This window comes from Prunus avium, chromosome 2 (genome assembly GCF_965620075.1).
Source record: "Prunus avium chromosome 2, drPruAviu1.hap1.1, whole genome shotgun sequence".
NCBI classification, from domain to species: Eukaryota; Viridiplantae; Streptophyta; class Magnoliopsida; order Rosales; family Rosaceae; genus Prunus; species Prunus avium.
This window is the reverse complement of record NC_142285.1, coordinates 32,208,153-32,221,312: the sequence shown is the minus strand read 5'-3', so window position 1 is coordinate 32,221,312 and position 13,160 is coordinate 32,208,153. Positions and strand designations below refer to the sequence as shown.

Here is a 13,160-nt window from a genome sequence, read left to right as displayed (position 1 = left end):
CAAATGTACAGCAATAAAATGTGTTTTAAGACAAAGGTATATTAAATATACTAACAGAAACAAATAAAATAAATAAATCTCAAATAAATAGGTACAACAACGCATACATGCCACAGATAAAAAGCAAAATGCAATTACAAAGTTCACTTCACACCACATAAAATTTGTCGAAAATGTACACAAAAAATACCTACGTGCAGTAGGACTTGATAACTGAGAGGAGATTAGTTGTTCTGCAGCCCACTTTCCTTTCTTGGATAAATATTGTTCTGGGCCCAATTTGCTTTCTTTCCTTGTATATTCTTTGTTTTTTATGGGTTGATCCTAGTATATTCATTAAAATTGGCACAAACAATAATGGACAAATTTTTCATGTTTTAAAAAAGATTTACGGTGTAATACACGTTTATAGGTATTATACCTTTTATTTTTCGTTTTGTTCTACATCTAATTGTCACTTGGGGCTTGCTCTCTCTATGGAGAAATTATAAAATGGTCATCAAGTCATATTTAGTTGAACATGAAACTAGTCATTATGTGTAGTTTAAGCTTGAAACCCCAATATATATTTCGAACTCAGAATTTTCAAAATCTTGAGGTACATTCCAATTCCAATCCAAATTCTTTTAGAAATTTCGGATGTCAGAATTGATTTGGACTCGCCACAATCGAAAGTTTTCGAATCAAAATAAATTGAATTGGATTTTCAAATCCAACTTGCACCCCTAATGGGCATGCTCTGCTGTTCCACGTGGGTTGATGTAGGGCCCGCTTGTTTAGCTTGGTATAGAATGCATATCCATTTCCTAGAAGGAATTTGGTTCCTAATCAAGTATGGAGAATACCCCTATAAATAAATAAAACTTATTTACACCCGTACTTAACCCTCCTAATCCAGCCAAAGGCACAATGGGGTGTAAAAATGTTGTTTCGACTTATCTATTCCCCACTGCATGGATGTCCACATGTGAACTATAACTTATATGTCCCTACTGCATGTCTACATGTGGACAATGTTCTCAGAACACATAACATTCGTCTCTCATATTATCATAGCAACCTTTTGTGTTCAAGTTTGCAGATTTTCTATAAGTAAATGTGTCCTTGCATTTATCCTTGTTATCTGCAATAAGATCAAGGCAAAAAGAAGTAGATTGCTAAAAAGGAGGAAAAAGATTATGAAATCTACTGATTATCAGGTATATGCTCTTCTTATACTTCATATCACATGCACAATTCATGTTCCTATAATTTCTGATTGTTCTAATAGGTATCCTCACAACAATGTTACAACAGCAGCTCAACTCTATGATAGGTATCTTGAAGTAGCAGAAGGAGATAAGCAATATTAAATTATTTTGTAAAGGAAGTAAAAAGGCTTGTTCATTCGATAAACTTCTCTGGAGTATTCTCTAGAGAGTTATACAAGACCTAAGACCTCAGTGCAATGAGGATGAGGCGGCGACGATCAAGGACAGTTTCTGGGAACCATTGAAATTCCATTAACTACAAGAAAAATAACTTATGACAACATGTAATCAACAACGTGCATTCATATGCGTTGTGGAACAATATTTTTAACAACCCGCAGAAGCAGCATGTTGTATTATACAATTTATAACAACGTGCATGTATAGCGTGTTGTCAAAATATAGAATAGAGCTATTTTCACAACGCGGCCTTGCATGTTGTAGTAGTTTTAAGTTCTACAACGCACGAAGCGTGTTGTCAAAATTATATTAATTTATTAAATAAATAAAATATTGGCGGAAAAGAGAGTGAAATTTTTTGCGGGAAAAAGCCCCGCATGCGCATGCGCATCCTCTCTCTCTTTCTTTCTCTTTCTATTTCTCTCTCTCTTTTTCTTCTCTCTTTTTTCTTCTTCTTTTCTCTTCTCCCTGTACCGCCGACAGTCTCTCTCTTCTTTCTCTTTTTCTTTCTTTCTCTTTTTCTTTCTTTTCTTTCTCTTTCTCTTTTTTCTTGTTCTTCTTCTCTCTCTCTCTCTTTTCTTCTACCTCTTTTTTTTTTTTTCCCTATCCCTCTCTTCTTCTCCCTACGTTATTTCTGGTTCTATTTTTTTTTTCAAATCCCTTTTTCTTCTTTCTTCTTCCATATGAATTTATCTTGTAGATCTTGTACATCTGGGTTCAATTCTTGTATATTTGGAATCAGATTCCAAACCGTCAGTCTCTCCCAAACCTTCACAAAGTTGAAGGAGCAAAGGCCAGGTAAGCAATTTTAGGTCTTTGCTTTAGGAAATTTGGACTTACAATGTAGAAAGGTTTAAAATTTGCATCTAATTTTGGTTTTTAAGGAATCAGCCATATATGTCTTTATACATGTACTCAGGCAAGCAATTTAGTGCCTGCAAGGTGTTGGCCAGATCCACATGCCTATTCTTGGTACCCATCTATGTTACTTTTATTTTCCCTGTCTTTGTAGACGATGTTACTTTTATTTTCCCTGTCCTTAACATGAATTTATTGCTGCAAACTGGGATTACTATTTAGTTTAGCTTTGCTTATGAATGCTAAATTTGCTGATTGGTTTAGTTACTTGGTTTTCCAGACTTTGTTGCAATGCACTGATGCCTTGTATTGCTTTATGTTAAGAGGGATGGCATGATTCTTTACATGCGTTTGATGGTTCTGATTGCCATGGTTTATTATTATTTGTTAGGTAGGATCCCAATTTTTCTTCACCTTCCAGCTTGCTTTAAGTTTAAACAATTGATCAAAACACAAGTAAATCTGAAATTGAATACGGTGAAAGTGACAAAACCAAAACCAACTCAGCAACTGGAAAAAGTGGGAATGATGTGTTTGATAATGGCTGCCATGGTTTATTATTATTTGTTAGGTAGGATCCAAGGTTCGGTAAAAACAAAAACAAAAATCACCATTAATGCGGTAAAAACAAAAACAAAAATCACCAATAATGCGGATAATGCGGGGCAATATTATAAGACGACATTAATGCGGTAAAAACAAAAAAAAAATCACCAATAATGCGGATAATGCGGGGCAATATTATATTACAAAAACCCTAAACCATAATGCGGATAATGCGGGGCAAAAATCACCAATAATGCGGTAAAAACAAAAACAAAAACCCTAAACAATAATGCGGATAATGCGGGGCAAAAATCACCAATAATGCGGTAAAAACAAAAACAAAAATCACCAACATAAAACGTATATAAAACCCTCCCAATTAAAAAAGATCATCAAAGCCATGGCTGGTTGTGGTTCTCCCTGTGGAGCCTGCAAGTTCTTGAGAAGAAAATGTGTGACGGGGTGTATTTTTGCGCCTCATTTCTGCTATGAAGAGGGAGATGTTGATTTTTCTGCCATCCACAAGGTTTTTGGCGCAAGCAATGTGTCGAGGCTTTTAGTTCACCTTCCGTTGAGCGATCGATGCAAGGCCGCAATGTCGATATCATATGAAGCTCAAGCCAGGATTCAAGATCCCATATATGGATGTGTTTCACATATTTTTGCTCTCCAACAGCAGGTTAATCATTTAGTACCCTTTGTATGTTCAGATTGGGTTTCTGTTCAGATTGTATGTTGAAGTAACTGATGAGTATATGCTTTTGGTTTGAACTTTTCAGGTGGTCAACTTACAAGCACAGTTAGCTTTCCTCAAGGATCAAGCAGCTCAAAGCTTTGTCAATGGCTCAAACCCTAATCAAGCAGCTCAAAGTTGGAATTATGAGAATGGAATTATGAATTCAAATATCCCAGAAGAAAATTTAGTGAATATCCCAGAAGAAAATGTCTCATATGGCAGCTTCGAAGAGGGCACTTCTCATTCCATGTCTTCTTTTGGCATGCAAACAAATTACAACAGGCAATGGGGTTTTCAGGATGCTGATGAGCTTCAATCAGTGGTTTCCAGCTACATTCACCATCGATGAGTATATTGGGATGAATATAACTTTGTAATATGTATATGGAACTCCTTATTTATCTTTTGAATGAAAGCTTTGTATTCTGGGATGCCTTATGAATGTGAAGTAAGGAAATATTTATGTTTATCATAGAGCTTCTATTTATAGATAAATTATACTTTTATCAGGTAATTTTGATAATTATTTAAAAAAAACATATATATTTGATATAACAACGCGCATTGCTTGTTGTCAAAACATAAACAACAACGAGCACAGACATGTTGTCATAATATTATAAGACAACACGCTCGGCACGTTGTTGTCAATCGCTCCTACAACGTGCGCGTGTTGTGGTTAATGTTGTTCACAACGAGCGCCAAAATAAATGACGACGTTCAACGCGTGTTGTCGAAAGCCCTACACCTTTTAACGACATCGGCTTCAACAATGTGCGCCGCATGTTGTCAATATGTTTTCACAACGCACATTGCGCGTTGTGAAAGGACATCGGAGGAGGCAGGGTGGTAGTAGTGGGAACTACCAAGTAGAAGGTTTCTCAACAGCAAAACATCGGAGATCATGTTCCACAGTGCGATTTAAGACTTCAGTTTGACCGTCTCTTTGATGGTGGTAGGATGAACTACGACGGAGCACCGTAGCCTGAGCCTTAAAAAATGAATCCCATAAACTAGAGATGAAAATGGGATCACGATCACTGACAATTGTTTTCGGCATGCCATGGAGGCAGAAAATCTCCTTCATAAAAAGGTCAGCGACCTGCAACGGTAAAAGGATGAGTCAATAGAATGAAATGGCCATATTTTGTGAGGCGATCAATAACGACTAACACCACATTTTTCCTACAGGTCTATTCTAGGAGCCTTATAGTGTCCCACTTGGACAAGACCTGATATTTCCTATGCTGTAAATCAAGTCTGTCAATTTATGCATACTCCAAGAGAATGTCATCAAAATGTGCTTACTCTTTCAAAAACAAACTACATGTTTTCTAATTAGCTGGAGTGCTAAGAAGCAGCAGTCAGTATCAAGATGCTCAACTGAAGCAGACTACATATCAGTTGCTTTGACTACAAAAGATATTTGCAGATATTGACTTCAAACTTCCTCATATTCATGTCTTATGGTGTGATAATATCTCAGCAATTGCCTTGGCATCTAATCCAGTGTTCCATTCAGGAACCAAACACTTTGAGTTGGATTTTCGTGTAACGCCCCGAAACCGAGCACGTAACATTGCCACACCTTTTTGACAACGCAATGTTACAATGTTTAACCCAACATATCATAACACTACAATCTCAATAGAATGCAAGGCATTTAAGTTTAAATAAATAAAATACTAAATAGTACGGAAACAAAAAATTTAAGTGGAAGGCCCAAAAGAAAACAAAAAAACTTTAATTTTATATAATACGAGTCATGCCACAATGAAGTAGCAGAGTTACGCAAAATCAACCAAATCTTACTATCGCCACTGCAATGTCAAACTCCTCATGATCACCTAGATTCCATACTTACTTGGATTCTTTCACCATAGTCCACATCACTTTGATATCACCACCATCAACTGAAATGGACGAACCTCCAGGATTTACCTCGAACGTAATATAAGCCAACTAGAACTTAGATTCCTAGAAGGAAAACAATATTCAACCGTAAAGGGATCAATTCACAACCCCAAAAGTCCTCTATTATACATTATTTAAATAATCTCCAAAAATCCAGAATTCATCTTCCACATTAAATGTCAAAACCAATTCAGAAGACCTAACTCATGCATTCCTTAATATAATAGTTCACATATTTCATTTTATTTTGTATCAAACTCAACAATCCATACAATCTCGATAATAAAAACTCTAGAACATATTTACAGCAATCAAACCAACTTAAATATTTACCTCAGTTCTCTGAATTGATATGAAATTCTCAATGAAGCTACCAAAAAGAACAAACAACTATCGAGAAGGCTAAAGTGGTTGGATGGCCACAAAACTTGGATATGTCGCGGGATCAGGATTCTGAACAACTTTCATGAAGGATATTTTATCCTCTAAGCAAGGGAAACCGACATTCCATTTCCAGAGTGAATAAGCTAAACACACTACAAAAAAAAATCGCAGCAGTCGTCATTATTTGGTGACATCTGCTGGGGTGACTAAAGCCTTTAGTCACCCCAGCAAATGTCACCAAATAATGGTGACTGTTGCCACTTATTTTTGTAGTGACAGCAGAATTGCAAAAAAAATAATGATCAGACTCACCACGAACACATTTCCAGATAGTAAACGTGGTCCTATATTGAATTACCAAATGTAACTGAAGAATTACCAACAGTAGCCGAAGAAGAACATAATGAATGAAACTGATTTGAACACTGCGGACATTTTGGAGACCCTGTCTTAAATGATCTTTTGTTATTTTGTAGGTGCATATGATGCGGTTTGCTATGATTAATTGTGGAAGATATTAGGGGTGAAGCATGTGGATCAACGTAATGTTTTCAATATGCAGGGTACTCTTTTTCCTTAGTTTGGGTTTTTGTTGAATTGAATTTTCCTCAAACAAGGTTAAATGAGGTCAACGTGTTCTTCATTGCCTTTTGTAAACTCTTATAATTTGAATAAAATTAATCATTTGATTAAAAAAATTAATTTATGAATAAAGAGCACACTCTTAGAGTTTTGCCATGGGCCTTCAATCACGCAGGGTCAACCCTTAGATTATGACCGTTGCCTAAAGGATGGGTTCAACTGAATCCCAGCAAAGAACGGACCAGATCAAAACCATTGTGACATTGACATATATAGACTTTGATTATTCTAAAGCTCGGTGGCTTAGTTATTCTTTCTTCTTTTTTACTTTAGGGTTGCTCTGTTATTTGGTGGAATTTGCATGTTTGTCTGCTAAACATGTTTTTTTCTCACAACCTGTTGTGTGTAATCTAACTGCTGGTTGCTTTAGAATTGGCAGTCTTTTTCTTTTTGTTTTGTGGCTAATTGCTCAGCCGAAATCCCTTTCTCATGATCGAAGACAAGCCAAGATAGATTTTAGCCTGTTGGTTTAGGGTTTAAGCTTTTATAAAATCTCTTTGATCAGAGCAGAGCAGTTCACTATTAATTTGGCAACTTGAAAGAAGAAGATCCTTTAACTTCGTCAATAATTTCCTCCTGGTTGATGTGTCCTCCCTAGAATTTGAAATTCAAGTTAATACATAATTACTTTTGTTACAACGGTTGTGGGTAATCACTAGCATCATGCGTTTAGTATTTGATCTCAGTTTGGCCTTAATTGTGATTTAGTATGGTCTGTATATCTGTCAATAAAGATAAAAATGGTGAACATATTCTGAGATTTTGGAGGCCCTTATTTTGGCGGAATTAGAAAAATGCCTACATTTTATTTGCATTGAAGGCATAATATGGATATATGTTGCCTAACTTGGAGGAAAGAATGGGGGACTATCTATAAGAGCATCTCCAATCGAGATGTCAAAAGTGCCACATAGATATTTAACAGCTAAAAATAACATCTCACATCACTCCAACCAAATTGTGAAAGATGATGTGAAATGAAGGCCGGAGGTTTAACCGTTACTTTTGACATCCCAAAAGCAAGTTGTCAAATGAATATTTTATCATTTTTTAAAGACAGCTAGCTGTTATTTTCATTTTTTTATTATTTTCTTTTTTATCTTGAATGATTTGACTGTTACAAATTTTTTCTTTCTCTCTTTTCAATTTATTTCATATCTTGAATGAACACTGAAATGTAATAAAATAATAATTTAATTTGAAATATCGGGTGGAGTATAAAATTGAGTAATTGTCAAATTGTCAAATTGCCACATCAGCCATCAAATTTAAATTTGATGTTTGGTATTTGACATCTCCCTTGGAGATGCTCTAAGAGGTTGATGAATAAAATTTATATCCCCTAATTTCCTTGAAAATGGTGAGATAAGGAGGGATAAGTTTTAGTCATCAACCTCTTATGAATAGTTTTCTTTCATCCTCTAAGTTAAACAACAATATCCATATCATATTTTGATTACATGAAATATAAGCCTTTTGTTAGTGTAGTCCAGTCCAATCTAGTTCTCCCTCAAACTGAGGCCTTAATGTACAAGATTATATGTTACCACAAATATTCCTTGCACATGAAAATTACAACAGAGACACAAGAATATAATTAGATTCTGTGGGCCGAACTAGTATGATGGGACCAATGATTGATTACCTTAGGGACAAATTCACTGTGCTGAGCTGAGGAGCAAAAGTGGACTTGTCCTCTTGACACGGTTCTGACCCCAGAGGAATGCCGGAGAAAGGAATTTAGTGACAGTTTGGAGGCCAACCCCAGCAGCAGCAGCAGCAGCAAAAACAAGAAGCACAAGGTTAGGTAGAACAGAGGTGGGCAGGAAGAGGAGTGTGAAAAAAGCAGAAGCCACGAGAGTGAAGCAACTGAGAGTGAACCAAACAGCATCATGATGATTTGGCACCATTTGTATATGCATTCATAGCTATCAAATTCATCACTACTAATAATAGCAAGCTTCATAACTAGTAGTAGTAGCCCTAGCAAGCTGAAGGCCAAGCAATATGCGAGGACGCTGGACAGAACAGCCATCATGATTATGGGGTGTGTTTGGAACAGATACTCTTGTGCATATCGCAGCTGGACCAAAGTCAGGATTGTAGGAATGGTGAAGGCAAGAATATTATTCTTTTTGCCATGATGACGGCTAGATGTTCTTGAAGCTTGGAGCAACGTTGGTTGTTGTGCTGCAAAGTTTATGAACAACTGCTGATTGTTGATGTAGTAGTACGGCTGCATGATGACAACATTATTAGAACTGTGATGATTAATGATATAAAAATTATAAGTTGCCATGCTAGCTATTTTGGTGTTGATCAGGCATGTTTATATGCAGAAGAAGCTTGTATTGCATCATTGTGCACGTAATTTGATGACGCCAAGCATCCACATGGGCCGCACTTATTCTAGGTCTCACCATTTTTTTTATTATTATTATTATTTAAACAGTATTACATTACAAATGAGACATCCTTGGGATCATAGTTCTGTACATATCAAAGTACAATCTAGTAACTACATTCATAGAAAAATTACAAACCCAAATACAAGAGTTGTTAATCATACCATTTTTTCTAATTGATCAGGAACTATATTAGCTTCCCTATGAACATGCTTGATAGTCACTTAATTGAAATTTGCAAGTAGTCGCAAATTTCTTCTACAATGGGCCTTAAATTCCAATGTATATCACATTTCCTTGTGACAATTTGTATAAGTGTCTTAGAATCTCCCTTTATTTCCACCTGCAAAATTGTCAATCTTAATGTCCAAATTAGTGCTTATTTAAAAACAGAAGAGTATCCTAATGGACAAAATCCTGCAATAATTGGATGAGCTTGTGTATTCCTAATTTTCCCATGGAATTAGTAGGTTTTGCATTTGCCTAAAAACAAAGAATAATTCCTGAGTTATTTTTATGCACGAGTTGTACCCACCAATTATCAGGTTGAGTAATAATTTTCCATCCGAACTTGGCAACTGAAGCATTATTAACTATTTGTAATTTTCTAAGACAAAGACCACCAAAGTTTTATGACTCTATGCATAGATGGGCCCCGCTTTATTAACTTTACAATTAATAAATAAAGCTTTATCACTCTCATCTAATTCAGCCTCAACTTGTTTAATCCTTGTCTTGCCCACTAATTCATCTGAAAAATTAAACAGAGTGAGGGATGAGCAACCACTGCTTAGTAGGGACATGAGACCTTACTACATTATATTGATATAACTAAATTAAGTGTCATGCAATCACACAGCCAAATATCACATTATTAATAATACATGAATGAATGAATGATCTTCATTTACTCCCGTTAATTCATATAACTGGACAAGCAGACCTGCACGTCCCATACCATGCTTATACCACTTGGTCCCGAATGCCCATTTATATGAACTAACACCCATCTCAATCATCCCATAATTTCCCCTTTTGTTAGTCATCTTGTCTAACTCCCTTTCGCCAGTCCCGAATCACCCAATAAAAACCATGTGCACTGTGGGATCCCTGAGACATGGTACCCGCCAAGAGTTAGACTCAACTACACAAAAGACCCTTCCCATTACCCTCTTTTCCGTACTTTCTTTACCCAAGAATTCCAGCCAATTTCCATGAAATGATATAATTATGCCTTTCAAATAATAATATCATGCATAATATAGTGCTCACGAAATTTAATTAGATCAATCCCGTAAAGGCACCCCAAGAAATCCCTACCTCGATTCCAAAGCATTGCTCCAAGTTAAGAAAATACAAGCTAAGCCCCAAATCTCCTCCAAGAATCACCTCTCTCTCTCTCTCTCTCTCTCTCTCTTTCTCTCTCAATTTCTTTTCTAATTTCTCAAGTTTTAAACTATAAGGTTATGCTCCTCTTTATAGTGTTTATAGGGATAGGATAAACTTAAATATTAAAAGGATAAGAACATCCAAGTTTATCCAAAAGATAAATATCTTAAAAAGATAATATCATTCAAGTTTATCCAAAAGATAAATATATTCTTTTATCCTTTTAAAATACGGGTCTTCACAGCTTGTAAGTGGTTTCTTTAATTTGTAAGGCGATTGTAAGCTTGAATAATAAGATGCCCTGTTAACTAATTGTATTTTTTTTCCTTTCTCTTGTAGTTATAAGCATAATTCACGTACTATTTAGGGGGCGTTTGGTATCCTATTCAAATAGGGAACTCAAACAATTTGATTTTTCTTTAAGACAAGGAGTTCTTAAATCTATTTTTACGATTCAAAAACTTGTTTGGTATGCAACTTGAAAACTGTTTTCAAATCTTAAAAATTTGAGAACTTGTGGGTTGTTAGAAAAAAAAAACTAAAAAAACAAATATTTTTTGTTTTTAATAATTGGGGTGTTTTTTTGTTGTTCTTGAGTTTGAGTTTTTAAAAATAGGGCTACCAAACAAGTTTTCTTTGTTTTGGACTCAAATTCTGGTTTGGAATTTAAAAAGTTGAATTCAAGTTGAATACCAAACAGGCCCTTACTAATCACTGACTACTAAAACATCTCACTTTTCTAAATATGAACTAAGACAGAGGCCACCACCAAGTTCACTTCTCATGATATTGAGAGACAAAGATTATAAATCGTGCAATTCAAAAATGGAAAATGTGTTAGAGTTTGTATAGGAAAAATAAACTTGCATTTAGTCCCACATTGGAAGGGAGTTGTTTTCTTCCATATGGTTTATAAGCACCAACACTTTAGAAATACTAAATTGGGTATGGGCCAAATGGAAGCAAAGTTGGGCCTTATCATGGTTTGGGCTTGGAATATATATATATTTGGATAATAAATATATATTTAATTGTCAAAAGATGGGCTTTGAGCCTTTGGGCTATGTTGATTTAATTAATAATTTATTTAGAAATTCGTTTTTCAGATAAAATCATTATCCGAAATTCGAATATGTTCAACAGTTAATGTAACTGTTGGATGAAGAGGTGTCAGACCTCTATATATTGACAATTCGTCCAAACCAGAATAGAAATTTTTTGAACAACATTATCATTCTCACACATAAGCACTTCTTGAGAGAAATCATATCACCGTTCGCCAGAAATCAAAGCCATAGTGCTTAGGCTTTGATTTGTGATAGTTTAATTATATATATAAAGCATATTTCGATTTGTTATTATTCTGTTATTGGGCTTTATACTGATTGTTCTTCAACAAAATGTGTTTCAGGTATTTCAAGACCTAACCCCACAAAAAGTAAGGAAATGAAATCAATTGCAGTTTTTTCTCCGGAACAAGACACAATATGGACATTAAATCAAGAAAATACGCACCGTGAGCCTTCATACGCAATATCTTGCTGCAGTAACACCCCAATACACAGGTTTCTATTTTTCTTATGTCTTTTTCTTATCTTTTTCTTATTTACACATGAAGGTTGTCGCTTGTTGGATTTGGAAACTTGTGACCCAAGACATATATCCTAGTCCTCTTCCTTCTTCTTCTTCTAGCAATCCAGTTTCAGCAAACCATTCCATTCAAATCACAAACTAACCATTTTTATATATTAAAACAATGGTTATCTTCTAGGCTCTAGGGCGCCCATCCTTCATATATTTTTAAATTTTATACAAATTTTAGAAGACACTGGTGGAGACAAAATTATAATGTATAATGGGAACAAGTTAAAGATATGGAGTGTTTGTTTTACAGACAGACCACAAAAGATTTGGAGTTTTAATTATGAATTTATATTAATAAAATCTCCTATCTGCTTCCTAAGCACGATCATCATGATCATGAGCAACAACAATGGTGTTGACCCGCTCACATTCGTCTATCCATTCACTGTAGACGTCTATGGGTTCAGTCAAAGGTGTGATGGTTGTGCTGAAACTCTCTTGGCAAACGATGCAGAGGGCCTCCCCAATCATGTTCTTCATGTCAATGTCGCATTCGACGCTGCTCCCGTGGTTGCAGAAGGGGCAACGGAATGCTGTATCAAGCTTCTCTCCATTCGCTTCTTGGCAACAGGCTTTGCCCTCGACGACTTTCTCTTCCCCATTCTTATTCAATCCCTCCCTGAGTGTTTGTTTATGGCAACTTATGTATGTTGTATTAACCTTCTCCACAATGAGGTATTTTTTCATCGATACCAAAATGAGGTATTTATACAAAGCAACAAAGTCCTAATTCTACAAGGAAATGAGGTTGTCACTCATCAAGTTAGATTGGGAAACTTGGGAACCAAGAAATCATAGTCCTAATCTTAATAGGATTAAGTTTCTATTTTTCTTCTTTTCCTTTTTTTTGAAAAACAAAAACCAAAAACAAAAAGGTTGTCACTTGTAAGTCGGATTTGGAAACTTGTGAGCTAAGAAATCCTCGTTCTACTCCTAAAACTAGTCGGACTAGGTATAAATTCTGAAGTCTCTCCCCTATATATACGTAGGTCTCTTTAGAATGGAAACCACAAGTTATAGCTTCTATCTCTCTTGTTGTTGAGTTCGTTTTTCAAAGGCTTCTTAATTGTTCAATTTTTTTTGCGTTGCTTTGTTTCTATATTCATATGGCTTCCGGAAACAAAAGTAGAACACAACTTAAGCCACCCATGAGTTTCATGTTGCCCCATGAGATTTTCCACGTCACAAAACCAGCACACCAATGGTACGAAC

At 35.5% G+C, this 13,160-nt stretch overlaps 1 protein-coding gene and 1 pseudogene across 1 annotated transcript; one reads left to right on the top strand and one right to left on the bottom strand.

Moving 5' to 3' along the window:
• Positions 1-1,778: 1,778 nt before the first annotated feature.
• On the top strand, positions 1,779-4,039 carry LOC110745819 (LOB domain-containing protein 29-like). Its single transcript, XM_088249465.1, has 2 exons — positions 1,779-3,513; positions 3,614-4,039. The coding sequence occupies exons 1-2, from the start codon at positions 3,235-3,237 to the stop codon at positions 3,917-3,919; spliced, it is 585 nt and encodes a 194-aa protein (XP_088105591.1). The 5' UTR covers positions 1,779-3,234; the 3' UTR covers positions 3,920-4,039.
• Positions 4,040-12,263: 8,224 nt separating this feature from the next.
• On the bottom strand, positions 12,264-12,550 carry LOC148296872 (transcription elongation factor 1 homolog pseudogene; annotated as a pseudogene).
• Between the last annotated feature and the right edge of the window lie 610 nt (positions 12,551-13,160).